Genomic DNA, 14,478 nt, shown 5'->3' with positions numbered 1-14,478 from the left:
CACAATATTGCCTACTCAAGGTATGCTATAACCTCAAAGATGTTTTAGCCATATTAGTATAAAACCTATTTAAATTTTAGACTGTGCTTCCAAAATACTATCAATAATCACTTCACCATTTTTCACAGTGTTACATGAAGTCTATTGATGTTATTAAATACAATGGAAACCTTTTAAGCAACTGGAGAATTGTAAATAGGGGTCTATATCTGTTGTCATTACACATGACAATTGGTGTCTCCCAATGCCACAGAAGCAACAAGGCACTGTGAACAGACATTACCAGGCAATTAGAGGGTAACAGTCAACTTAATAAAACATTTAAGCAAAGATACCACATGTACACAAATATTTATTTAGTACAAAAGTGATCTTAACAAAATAATGTTTCCTATTCTTTACGAAGTATAACAAATATTTTAATATAATAAATATTTATAAAATAATATACAGAAAAATTATAAAACAAACATTTATAAGAGCAATAAATAGTAAATTAATAAGTATAAATATCTTCCACCAATCCCATGCACAACAGTGCACACCAATATAGACACCCTGCCCATACACACCCTCTGCTCACCCTGCAAGTCCATCACCAAGGAACGTCACCATGTAAAATTATCGCAGCCCTTAAAAGGCAACCTTTATCAGAAAGGAGTAACAAGCAAGGAGAGCCAGACTAATGTAAGAGGAGGAAGGAATTCTTATACAACTCACAATCTTTGGCTTTATAACAGGAAAATATTCTGCTTTTACAAGACTTATTTATACCTAAAAATGGCAGTATTACTCTGCAAATAATTATGCAATTATCCATTATCCTGTCAGGTGATGTGGTGTTTGCAGTGGACATGCGATCTCCAAGAACTTCAGTTTTCCCTGCCAATTCTCATTTCCATTAAATTCTCCATTCTCTCGGTCAAAATCTGGGGCTGGTACAGGTCATTCATAACTCATGTATCAAGGCACCTAGTCTCACGCAAGCCTAAGAATAATATTAAGTGGAAAAATCTGCAAGAGTCAGTAAGATTATAAAAGATAGTTCAGTCTCATTGCATGATAAATGTTGACAGGTGAATTACTTAATTTATTTAGTTAATTACAAACATACTTCCATTAAGCAACACAGATACTGCTTGCAGTTAAGATCTGTAAAACAAATCAGAAATCTCAAATGTTGCCAAATTATAACTGATCTCAGCAAGGAAAGTTCTGTTTTTATTTTTTGTTTAAGACAATATTATCAGCTTTCAAAAAACGTAAAATTCTACGTTCCACAATGTTTCTTATAACTCAACAGATACAAGATAAGATAACTATATTCATTTATAAATTTATAATAAAAGTAATATTCCACACATTCAGACAGTTACTACTGTCTTTAAAAATATGTTTTGCTTATAAACAGTGAAAAACAAAGGATTGTGGCCACACCAAACCTGTCTTAAAATTAACCACAGATCACTGGAGCCAACTGCAGTCACAAGTGGTGCACCTAGTTCCTGTGTTCCCACATATTTGTCACTTATGACACTGAAAGACAAATATTTCATTATTTTAAACCCACTTCCATTTTTGCTGAACTGAATAGGCTTCTGTCCTACACAGTTTATAGATAATGCCTACATTTCACATAAGAAACATAAACCCAAGAGTCAAGTCTCATAGCCATAAAGTTACTCAATAGATAATACTGATGTTAAGTACCAATCTTGCTAAACACCAAATAAATAGCACTGAAAACAAAGAAAGCCATGTACAATTACCGGGGCACATGTTAGTAAAGTTGGGTGAGGCACTATGCTACAAGCCAGAAGGTCGCGAGTTCCATTCCCAGTGAGGTGGATATTCTCAATTGATCTAATCCTTCCAGCTGCATTATGGCCCTGGGGTCAACTCAGCCTCTAACAGAAATGGGTACCAAGAATCTTCCTGGGGGGTAAAGGGTGGCCAGCATGTAAGGCTTACAAACTTACTGCCATCTGTGAGCCAACTGTCTGAACAAAATGTGGAAGCCTCAACATCTCACAACCCTATGGGTCTTCATGGCCATTACAGGGATAGCTTTAACTTTTTTTACCTTCTTACAAGTCATTACCATATAAGCACACTTTCCACTATTGGTAGTACTGCTAGCGCAAGCTATCAGTGAAATCATATTGTGAAAATTTTATATGCCTTTATCATCCACTGCAGTAAGTTCTGGCATGTGACGTGATTTATTTAAAATTCCTTTATGAATGTCAGGAATTATGACAAAAGGGGCTACTTGGACTGCAGTGAAGCTAACTATAAAAAATTAACCAGAAAGAATATGCTTAATACTGTGTACACTTGCATTTCAAAATTAGTATGATTAAACCCTTCAAAAGTCTTGGTACAGCGCCTTTATCATTGGAGGCACAGGAGTGCCTGCCAGGGTGATACACAGATTGCCACAGATTAGGCACAGCAAGAATCCTGACAGGACTAGCAAGCCAGAAGTGGATAATGGTAATACAAAAAGTCTCAGAAAGAGGGATGCATTTATAACTAAATAACAAGTACAAGATTATTTTTTGTAATTCTATGCTTGTCAAAACAATTTTGTATTTGTGAAGGAATTGTTGTGATAAGAATAGATGGTCAATTACATGAAATAATCTTGATGACATATACCATGGGTATTAATTCAACCAAGACACGCTGTAAGGTTCAGCCAGGTACTAGAAGGCATTCCAAGGAGAGTAAACAGTGGGCAAGAAATCAAAATGGCAAGACTGAGAGAGAAACAAGAGGCTGGAGACTTTTCATCAATCAAAAATTACAAAATGAAAATGGTGCTAGAAGAGAAAGAGAAGGAATCAAAAATTATTTCAAAACTGATAGTAAATGTATACATGACAATCATTTTGGTTTCCAAATCACTGGAAACAATAGGGACTGCATCTAAGCAATCATGTCAATAAAACGAAAACAAAGAAATAAGTGAAATCATTTTTATTCTGAGAAAGAGTGATTTCATGGGAACTGACTGTGCACAGACAGAAGAGAATCTGTCAGTGCATGACACGGATATGGGGCCACTGGATGCGGTGTCCCATGAAGGGACTGTCCTGCACAATGAGGGTCTCCTCCCCTAGATGGACCTTGCTGTGGTAGTGGTGACGCCCCTTCAGCAATGTGTACAGTGCCACAGCCACGGCACAGACAAACACCAGCCCCAGCACCCCAAATGCCAGCGCCATCTTGGGTGGCGACAGGCAGAATGCCCGGTCACCATGTGGCAGCCTCAGTGGTGGCTCAGGGAGCTCATCTGCCACAGAAGATCATTCACTTAATCGTGCTGCGTAACAAAAAACAACTGAAAACAGAAGCCCTCACATAAACCATGTTCTCAGTTCCTGTTTTGAACAAAAAATTAATAGAAATTTAATACAACGTTTTCAGGTCTTATACACAATGTCACTTCACTTGTCTCCACTTCAATATATCTCTGAAATATGAATTAGTCCATTACAGCTGTACCAAGCTATTAAATAAGTACACTGTAAAATGATGAACTAATGTGTTAGGTCAGGCCTGATGGTTTCACCTGGAGCACAGAATCCTTGTTAAGGTCTGCCAGCTGGAGACAAAGAAGTGACACGCTTGAACTAAAAGGTCATGCTTCATTGAACAGCACCTTGATCTTGTGCTGAAATGTAGAAGTGAGCTATGTCTCCATTGCTCTATCTCATCACACAGACACTACATAGCACCAGTCATATGAGTTATAATCATGATCATCATATCTTTTTCCATTATTTCAGGAACACAGAGATCTTTGATTGATATTACACAACAGAATCCTTTAAATGTTTCAGAACTCTTCCCAAATTTATTTTTCCTTTTGGCAAATATTTCGTTAACCTATTGGCAAAAGTCAGAGTCTTTCCTCCTCATACAAAGTCCTGTCATTCATCTGTGAGGATGTACTACAATGTTACTGTGAGTTATAAGTAAAATTATTTGCACCAAACATGGCAGGTTATTTCATGATTTAAATATACAGTAAGACCTCACTAATTTGGACTAATTGGGCGTGAACCCTTGTCAAAATTAGTGAAAGTCCAAATTACAGAATTGCTACTGAAAATAAATTGAGGGAAGTAAGAGAATGGACTTCATGTGTCTTTTTAGGCAACATAACTTCATTTTGTAACTTAGACTGCATATCACAAAATAAATTTACCTGTCATAAAATGTAAAAATGTAAATTCTGACATCAGTCTTAAAAACATTTCAGGTAACCTACATATTTATGGTATTATTAAGACCATGTTTAAAAAAGGAACTTATTTTGGTCTGTGTTCCTCTTTTATACTGTTTTTTTTATTACACCTTGCCTCATTTCCCTCAGTGTTAGGTAATATTTGTTGTATTGTGGATGGAGTCCACAAAACTGATGAAGGAATCCAAGCTTCATTTCACTTCCAAAAATTTGAACTTTGCATGTGTTTCATCCTTCTTCCCATCTTCCCTATGGTTTTTCACTTGAACTGTCTTCTTCAGCTTCTTGTGCAATTTTGGTGCCCGACATCCTTTAAGCCAGTAACAAACTCCACTTGGATCAGCTCCAAAAGCTCCATAAAAATTTTCTTCTTCTATGCCTTCAAGACCAAACTCCAGCTGTTCATTGCTAATGGGTTTGTTCCATGTGTTTTTTTTTGTTTTAATTCCACTCCAGCTGCTGGTTCTGTTGTAAATTGCACTTTCTAGGTTGTATTTTTCAGTCTCATTAGTGTATTTTATCCCCTGCTTACGGCCTGAATTATTACACATTCTGAATTAGTGTGATTTCACTGTATCTTATATAAACCTGAATAATCATCCATTATATGTATTATGACATTTTTTATGTAGTTTTCATATGTAATCCAAATATGAAATTCTCCTGTTACCTTGTTTCCTTCAAAGTTTGTCTCCCTTATGGTTCCTAGGCCACTTGAAGTTAATACAAACAAAAGATGTTTACAATCAATTACACACAAATACTCTAGAAGCAGAAGAAGCTCTCCACTTCCCAGTGTTCTGATAGAGAATCGATTTTGTGGGGGGAAAAAAAAACATCATCTGTGTTCAGCAGAATCTCCTGTGTGGTGATTGCGGTTTCTACCAGATGCTGAAAACGGAACCTTGTAACTTTCTAATATCATTACACTCTATGTCACTATCTAAAGACAACACACCCTCAATGACAAGCACAGTATACAACAAGTACACCACTACACTTCACAATTAATATGGAATAGCCATTAGTACGTTCAAAAGTAGGAAATATGATGATGGCATGAACAGATGAGCATATATTTCCAGAGACATATTTAATGTATATGACAGTGCTTGAAGAATTTGACTCACCAGAGTTGAGTTGGCTGTCCACATCATCTAATTCAATGCCTGGTGCCAGCACCTCAACACTGTTGAACACTTCTAACTGGCTGATCACTTCACCTTCCTCATCCTGCACCATTACAAACAAACAAAACGAACTCCGTGATTTTAGTCCACAAGCGAACTATACTGACCAAGCGACCGCTGTTTTTCGGCGAAGTTTAGTGCCAACTTTTGCAGATAGACAGTGTTGCGTGGTCAGCACAATGAATCCCCATGGCCGCTAATTTCGGTTTTCTAGACTGGAGCTGCTATTTCCTTGAAATAGCTCCTCAATTATCATCATGAGGCTGAGTGCACCCCATACCAGACCCACTATTTCTCAGAAAAAATCTGGTAGCGCCAAGAATTGAACCCGGACTTCTGGATCTGTAGCCAGGAACGCTGACAACTAGACTACAGAGGCGGTCCATCCTGCACCATTACAAACACAATTACATGAAAAGAAGCAACATGTAATTACCGAGTCCAGGAAAACATAATACTGTACAATAGAATGGAAACAATAAGGACTATCATTGGAGGCACTGCAAGCAAATCAGGCCCCTATATGTTGGATTTAAGGTTACCACAGTGGTGACTATGAAGTGTACAGTCCTCTGGGTTGGAACACTGTACAATCAGTGGACTTCTACTGAACTACACAGTGCTACAACCCAAAATATTGCACTCTTCAAGCAACCACATGTTTGATACTCTCTGCATTTACATCAACAACCTCCCCCACCAAACACATATTCATTTAAAACCCCTCACACTGAAGTTTAGCATATACCAGTGCGGAACTGGTTATCTGGTGGCCTCTTGCCACTGTTACTGTAAATGTCATCTTCTCCTACAGATGTCACTCAAATCCAGAGAAACTACAAGTGCAGCTCAAAAGACCCAGGATATATAGTGACTGTGGACAGATTCTGGCTTATTCTCTTCTATTTCCATTTGAAACATAGTAAGTTAAAAACACAGTTTTTGTTGAAAAATGGCTGGCCTAGTAAATAAAACCCTAGTGTGGGGGCAAGACAGTGCATGTGCAAAATGGGTGGGAGAAGACATATTTTTAAGTTTTTTGAAAATACTGAAAACCACAGTATTGAACTTATAGAAAGCCACACCCTGGCTACAATTTGATGATGCAATTTATGTTTATAAACCTTGTGTATTCCCAGATGAAAGCCATAGTTGAAACTTGAATGGACCTGTATATGAGTGTAAAATTACACTGTCTACAATTATGAGCAGGATATCACCAAAAATTAAAATATAAAAAGGAGGGTAAATGATGTAAAACATGGTCAATGACCAAAAAGGATAAATTTATATACATAGATGGGAGAGAAAAATTTTAAGCAAGTTGAATGGACCAGCAACTAAGAAATGGAATGAAGATTGAGAACTAACCAAGAATTGAGGGAATTATGTAAAACTCCTGATATTATATACAGGGTGTTATGGTGGATGGGGTAGTAATTAGAATGGATAAAATAAGGGCAAATAAGAACATTTTTGAAAGTCATAAGGAAGAATAAAAGTAATCAGTATCTGACTGAGGGCTAGAAGATGCAGAGAATGATTTAGGGCAGCTGGAAGTGAAGAGATAGAGAACAAGTGACACCTGCTGTAAAGGAAGCCAAGTTCTTAGGGGACTTTACAGGCAAGGAGTAAGAAATCTTGCGCTGTGTTGATTGTAACACTATCAACTGATTAGTGAAGAGGGCTTTACTTGCATAGAAAAGGTCTTAGAGAAGATCAAAGGGATGGGTAATTACCAACCCTTACACCAGGAATGTTCATAATCTATTGTGTGTCCCCTTTCTAAACTTATTTTTCTAGCAGTCCCAAATTTTAAATTAAGCATAGTAGAGCCTTTTGATGGTCATTTGGTATATAAATGGAGTTCCTGGTGACAATATCTTAGCAAGGACCTCAAAATCTCACAGGACATGCAAGGCAATTTCATTCTTATCATGGCACCTTATACAAGTAGAAATATTTTCTAGAAACGGTGATCCAATGTTAAAGTCATAAGGCGTGTGCAGACAATATGTAATTCAGGCATGATATCTTAATATACTCACCTTCAGTTTGCGGCTGATTCTTGAATTGCTGCTGACCACTGAGTTGCAGTTCCTCTGTAACAAAATAACAAGTCCTGTGATAAAGTTCACTGAACCAGTAATACCTTCTCCTATGAGACATTTACTTTTCTGACATAAATCACAGTTGACAAAAGCATCACAGCAAAGCCAAAGTCTATGTAACAATGTGGGTTTCTCAGCAGTAACCCTTGAAACACATAAATTAAACTCTATGAAGCAGTATTTCCCAACTAGCTGTCCATGCATTTATGCATTTCCCAATTTAATTACCAACTATATTTTATATATTTTATTAAAACTGGTAAAAGTTATTACTTCATAGTTGAGTTTTATAATTGATAGAATTAAACCACACTTTTGTTCTAATTTCTTGCATTTTATGATGTTAATGTTTTCAATATATTATTTTATTTTTTTTTTAACATTAATTATATTGTTTCCCCTTCTCTGGGAACATTTTTCTCTTTTGTAGGGTCTGAGGTTCTCACAGTGGTGATTATGAAGAGTTTTATCTTCTGGGATATAATGTCATGCAGCCCACTGAATGAACTTCAGTTTTATATTTCAGAAAATATAATTCTTTTATTCACAGAGTGGAGTAAGTACTTCAGTTTCCCCTGCCAATCTTCATTCCACCAATTGCTCCACAATCACCCTCACCTATCATCTGGGGCTGGTACAATAGGCCAGAAGTGGCAGTACAAGGGACTTAGTCCCACCCCACTATAAAAAAAAAAGATAGATCCAGCTTAGTATGCTGGCCACCAGTTGGACTACTGTATCAGCCATGGATGATGATGGTAGATGAGTGTGGAACAGTTGGTAGAATGAGAATTGGTGGGCATTTGTCCACAACAAATCTTGCATAACTTGACCTGAAGTTAAACCTGGGCTGCTGCAGTGGGAAACTGGCAACTAACTGCCTAAGCTGGGGCATAGCCTTCTGCACAATTTAACGGTGTGGCAATATAAGACATACAAGTTACCATTCCTCACAATGTCATTTGCACCTTCACTATCATTGAATACAAGCAGATTGGGAACCATCGACATAAAGCACATCTCAGATGCCATAACTGCTTCTTATCAAAATCTTTCCAATTCAGTATTCATTAATGACCCTGCAATTTGACTCAGTATGATCCCTTAACAGCATCAAGACTGGATAATGTGTTTGAAAATATGGTATACCATACAGTCTATTATCAGTTAATTAAAAAAAAACAGTCCCTGGCAAGAAACTGCTGTATTTATGACAAGGAAATCTCATGATGGTAGCCACAAAGGTACTTTCTTCTAAGATATGATGTTGTATAACCTTGTAGAAGTTTCTACACTATTGCTGCGGTAAAAAAGTAATCAAAAGCAAGGAGAAAGCAGAGTGTTAGAAGGAACATTGGAAATTTGCAAAGTTACTCTGCTCTGATTCATCAGAAGTGACTGTGACCTCTGTTAAATTCTGACCACTGTCAGTGTCCACATGGCTGTGGAAAATTCTTATGTTCCGGTTGCTGTGTTCTTCACCTTGGTACAGCTGCCCCTACAGATCTGCAGTGTGCACCGCAAATGGAGGTTGTTCCGGTCAGGGAACTTGAAGGCTGCAAAGGTAGCACCTGCCACCTGGAGCCTGAGTTTGGAGCTACTGTCATCATGTAGAAGGGGTTGCAGGGCTGGCAGGATCTGCTCATCTATTGGACAGCCCCACTCATCCAGCAGGTGCTGTGAGGACTCGCCTGCCCCATCATGTGCTACGCAGTCTGTCACATGGGTTCCGAACCCAGCTGCAATGTAACATTCAATTTACAGGAGTTTCATGTGCTACATAAGATATTTCTTGACTCTTTGTCAATATATCATGATCTTATAGAGTGCCAGTATAGTGACAAGGCTATGAGCTGCACAACTGAGGAACTGAGGCTCAGTTCCCAGCAGGGGCAAGAAATTATGTCTAGACTGGCTTTGGGGCTCACCCAGTGTCCTCTCCAGTGAACACTAGGGGCTCTTTACATGGGAGTAAAAAAGCCAGATATTAAAGCTTAACACTCATCCATTCACTATCAAGGTTTTTTTTATTGCTAGTGGGGTGGGACTAAGTCCCTTATACTGCGGCCACTTCTGGCCTACTGTTACCAGCCCTAGATGACAGGTGAGGGTGATTGTGAAGCAATTGCTGGAATGAAGATTGGCAAGGGAAACCGAAGTACTCGGAGAAAACCTGCCCCAGCGCCACTTTGTCCACCACAAATCCCACTTGACCAGACCCAGGTTCCAACCTGGGTCGCCGCAGTGGGAAGCCAGCGACTAACCACTTGAGCTATGGTGCGGTGCCACTATCAAGGTTAAGAACATATGGAGCTATAACTCCATTCTACCTAATAACTTAATTAAGTTTATTATAACTTTGATTCATTGAGTTAGTTTGCATGATACTACAGGAAGCCCAACTAGTTATATGAAAATTCTCTAAATTCTGGAATGGAAAATCAATGTTCGAATTGAGATAAAGATTATTTCAAGTGTGCCTTGAAATTTAAACACTTCAATACACAGTGAATTTGAGAGGATGGGGAAGGAACATACTTGATCTGTTTCAAGGTTATGTGTCTAGAGGAAGAGAGTGAAGAGAGCCTGCTTGGTATGAAACACCATGATGTAATTTATATCACTCATGGCTCATGTATCTCTTAAGATTGCATCATTAGACTGTTCAAAAGTTATTGATATAAGCAGGTTAACCTGACTTTTTAATTATTATACCATTCTATGAGGGAGAGTCAATAAATAGGTCACAAATGGAAGTAAACAGCTGTAATGGATGAAATAGGTTTTGTATGGGTCACTAGGTATCAGCACAGTCCACCTTCATGACAGTCTTGGTAGAAGATGCACATACACACGTTCAGAGCCTGGTTTCAGTAGTCAAAATGGTGACCATGCTTGAGGAGTATGCTACTAAAGAGCAGCAGTCTGTTGTGTGTTTTCTGTAGGCAAAGGAACTCACTGTAAAGTACATTCACAAAAAAAAAAAAGTTTCCCGTTTATGGTGAAGTGTTTTGTCGTGTAAAGTGGCTCACATCTGGGTCAAGAAATTATCACCTTGGTGGGAAACATTTTGCTGCTGATGAAGAGATTGAAGTGAAGGTGTAGAAGTGGCTGAGGCAACAGTCAAAAGACTTCTATGCTGTGGGTTTTGACGCACTGGTAAAGTGATGCGACAAATGTATCAATGTTGGTGGAGGATATGTCAAAAATAAATGTTTTTCCAAGTTCAAATATCATATGTTTCACACTTTATATCCATTTGTGACCTATTTACTGACTCCCTCATATTTAAATGTTAGAACTACCGGAAATATGATGATTTGGGAGGATATAAAAAGCAATTATGATTGTTTTCCTCACCTGGCAAGAGAGCCTTGACGAGAAGGCTTGTCTCTTCCCCCACTGACACCTGTCCAGAGTTGCTCTGTCCTTTAATCTCCATCCACACACGTGACTGCCCCAAGGGTGTGGTTAATACTGTATTCTGCTGGTGGAATTCTGTACTGGGAATGTCCGCTTTCTTGCGTGCCACCCTGTGATCAAGTTGTGGTTTCTATTATTATCACCAATGGAGGGATGTAAGAAGACTGCAGTCAATTTTTCAAAATTTTGGAAAAAAAAGTTCTAGCATCCTTGCAGTTTCACATAAAAGTGCCAATCTTTTGTCTTCAAGAGCTCTTTAGGAAACTGTTTTAAAAATTAAATATCAGCTGGTACAGTATTCTAAACCTTATAATATGCTAAAGATTTCCATTTTGTGGGATACAATAATGCTAAGTCTGATGAAAGTCAACTGACATTTTGGAGGAACATATGCATCTCACTTTCAACATCAGGGTCAGAAAGTAACTAAAGCAAGAAACCTGCAGGAATCAGGCAAAGGCAGAGCGCAGTCTGCTTGCCACCTGCTTCTTCAGTAGACGCTATTTTGATTTGTTACTGTCGTTCCCAAACATTTATATTTACCCTTGGTTTCAAAAGGATTCATTAAGATCTGGTCAGCACACATAATATTAGGAGATTCTAGTCAAAGTTACTGGGATTTGGAATTTGTCCATAGTCCAATATTCTAAAAAATTGGAGAACATGTTTCAGAAACTAGGCCTGTTTTAGTCCTCAGGTGGGGGGGGGGGAGACACCTACTCTTTTGAGTCCCTTAGAGAGGTTAGCTCTTTCTAAGGGACCCAACAGAGTAGGTGTCTCTGCCCCTCACCTAGAGACAGAAACAAATCCAGTATCCAGACTGTTGTGTTCTCTCTCTCTCTCTCTCTTTTTTTTTTTTAGAATTCCAGATGATGGAAAAAGTCCAAAAACCAGTATTTCTGACACATAATATTTACTATTGTATTTCAGTTTCATTTAATATTTGGACAGCTGTGTTGTTTCTTTCACACTGTCATGTTGCGTTCACTTATTTATGTTGTCAGTATGACGTGTTTGAACCACACATTGCCATCATCAGATGCATCTATGTTGCTGTAATTTTCTGCACTGTGTTGTTCTCTTGTTGAGTGAAGCATTAATTACAACTAAAATTAATAACTGAGCATTGCAGCTGATACATAAAATCCAAGTTTGTATTAATTGGAGGTTGAAGAAACTGGTGCACTGGTCATATGTAGACTTCAGATTCAGTAGTGTTGCTGCTTTCTCTTGTGTGTTTATCAGGTCTAATGCTTGTGGTAGTTGGAGTAAGACTATGAAGGAGTGACACCTTCACATGACTGCCATTGGGTGTTCACATCAGTGGTACCAACCTGGCAGATGGATGCAATGGTTCCTGGGCAAGTGTCAGTGATGGTGACAGTAGCAGGCTGTCAGCAGGCAGTCGGCAGGTGATGGTACGTTGTTGATCAGCTGCTTGCTGGAGATGTCTATCTATCTGGATGTCCATCACTACAGTGTATGCAAGGGCCAAAGCATCCTATGATAGAATGGCCAACTGTTGAAACAACTGCCGTTTTACCACCAGACTTTATGAACATAACTCACAATGATCGTTGCATACAGTTGAATCCCCAGTTCAATATTCCTCAACTTAAGTTATTCGCTCATTTAACATTTAGTTTCAATGATCCAAAGTCAGTAATCTCAGCATTAGATTTGCTTCATTCAAGAATTTCCTTGGTTCAATGTATAAATCCAATGGTCCCAGAAGAAAACTTGACCCAGGGTTTTACTCTAAGTAGTCAACTCAACTACTGTTATTCACAAATGTTAACATATCAAACAATTAATCTGAATATTATTGTCTTCTGGGATATAAATAAGCCATGAATAAGAAATATACCCTATCACTTGGCCATGACATAGCTCAGGCGCTTAGTCACTGGTTTCCCACCACAGTGGCCTGGGTTTGAGCCCGCGTCTGGTCATGTGGGATGTGTGGTGGACAAAGTGGCGCTGGGGCAGGTTTTCTCCGAGTACTTCGGTTTCCCCTGCCAATCTTCATTCCACCAATTGCTCCACAATCACCCTCACCTATCATCTGGGGCTGGTACAATAGGCCAGTAGTGGCCGCAGTACCAAGTGGACTCAGTCTCACCCCACTAACAACAACAATGTATTACCTCGAATATAAGACCCCAAATTTAAGATGCATCTCAACTTTTAACAGGGAAAAAAGTGTAAAATGTGTGTCTTATATTTGAAGTATTATGGTATATATAAATAAACAACCATGAGTTGTGTGGCAGATTTATTTGTGGAAAAGGAGTGCATCACTTGAAGGTGATAGTAGCAGAGGCTTTTAAGGACAGAGTATTTCAGAGTAAAGGGGTAGGCCATACCAGCTATTGCATTATAACCAACTGTAAGCTGTTGTGCATCCCATTTCTGAATTATCTTCTAACATCCTCATGCTTCAGAAGAATAGTCATCCGGCTTCACAAAAAGGATATCCATTTAATTGAACTAGAACCTCAAAGTCACAAAGGGCATGTGGAGATATTTTATCTTTGTTCGAGGGGCCATTAACAAGTGGGGCTATTTACTAATCCCAATATGAACAGGTGTTCATGCAATTGAGGGGGTCCTGTGAGTAGTACATGCACCTCACATGGTGCCCCTTCAATCCTAGTAGTACCCCAGTTTTTTCTGTGGAGGGTTCTCTAAGTAAACTGATAGTGTTCATGACAAGGAATTGACTTCCATAGTGTCTGATGGTCTCTGTTCATTCAGAAGCTGACAGCAATCTTGGAAGCTCCTTCTGAAACTACATGCCAGTTCAGATGCAATAAGCAGATGTTGCCAACAAGTCAGAAATACCATTACCATCAATTCCCCTGTGGTGATTCATGTATGTCAGTTGAACTTCCATTAGGGACTAACGGCAATCCAAGAGCGCTGATCTGGTGGTAGTCAATTGCTTTGCCCATGACCTGACTATCTCTTAAAATACAGACATGTCTGTCATTATAACATTAATCTGTGTTCTCTGCTGCATATGCCAGAGGCTTATTGTCATCTGAGCACTGGAACGTACTATGTATAGTGTGACATGGTGCGCAACGGAGGACCCCTACCTCCCCAGCGCCACGTGGCAGTAACGTAGCGCTCTCGTAAAAGGCGAGTCATCATCCCTCCACTCTCCCCGCGGTGACGTGCCGAGCGGAGCTGAAGTTAGCCGAGTCCCCGCAACCTGGTAGCTATGCAATGTGAGTCAACAGCGGTGACGTCACCAAGGAATATCGCGGTTGCTAGGCAACAGTCAACAACTCCGGACAGCGTTGCTAGGCTATATGCCATGTCACAGTAGTGACGTGGTGGGCGATCCTAGCAACAGCGAACGGAATACAAGCCGGCTGAGCAGCAAGCGAGAGTCAGTGTGTTATCAACGAGTTCTCAGTTCACAAGTTATGAGCTACAGACGCGTGTGCGAGAATCAGTGATAGTTCGTGATAACCAGTTATATTTGGAGTGT

At 39.1% G+C, this 14,478-nt stretch overlaps 1 protein-coding gene across 3 annotated transcripts in view; it reads right to left on the bottom strand.

Annotated features, from left to right (window-relative positions):
* LOC111868061 overlaps positions 1 to 14,478 on the bottom strand; it is a 32,375-nt gene that overhangs the window by 2,421 nt on the left and 15,476 nt on the right. Inside the window, exons 5-10 of one of the 3 annotated variants that reach the window (XM_023858420.2) lie at positions 12,314 to 12,480; positions 10,917 to 11,089; positions 9,039 to 9,295; positions 7,494 to 7,547; positions 5,386 to 5,488; positions 2,228 to 3,298 (exon numbers count right to left, since the gene is read on the bottom strand). In XM_023858420.2, coding sequence (XP_023714188.1) covers positions 3,042 to 3,298; positions 5,386 to 5,488; positions 7,494 to 7,547; positions 9,039 to 9,295; positions 10,917 to 11,089; positions 12,314 to 12,480 — 1,011 coding nt within the window. In that variant the 3' untranslated portion in view covers positions 2,228 to 3,041. Of the gene's footprint in view, positions 1 to 2,227; positions 3,329 to 5,385; positions 5,489 to 7,493; positions 7,548 to 9,038; positions 9,296 to 10,916; positions 11,090 to 12,313; positions 12,481 to 14,478 lie in introns of those variants that run through there. The other 2 variants (XM_023858423.2, XM_023858421.2) reach the window with 2 other exon arrangements.

This window comes from Cryptotermes secundus, unplaced genomic scaffold (assembly GCF_002891405.2).
Source record: "Cryptotermes secundus unplaced genomic scaffold, Csec_1.0 scaffold815, whole genome shotgun sequence".
NCBI lineage: Eukaryota > Metazoa > Arthropoda > Insecta > Blattodea > Kalotermitidae > Cryptotermes > Cryptotermes secundus.
This window is presented reverse-complemented; position numbering and strand designations above follow the sequence as displayed.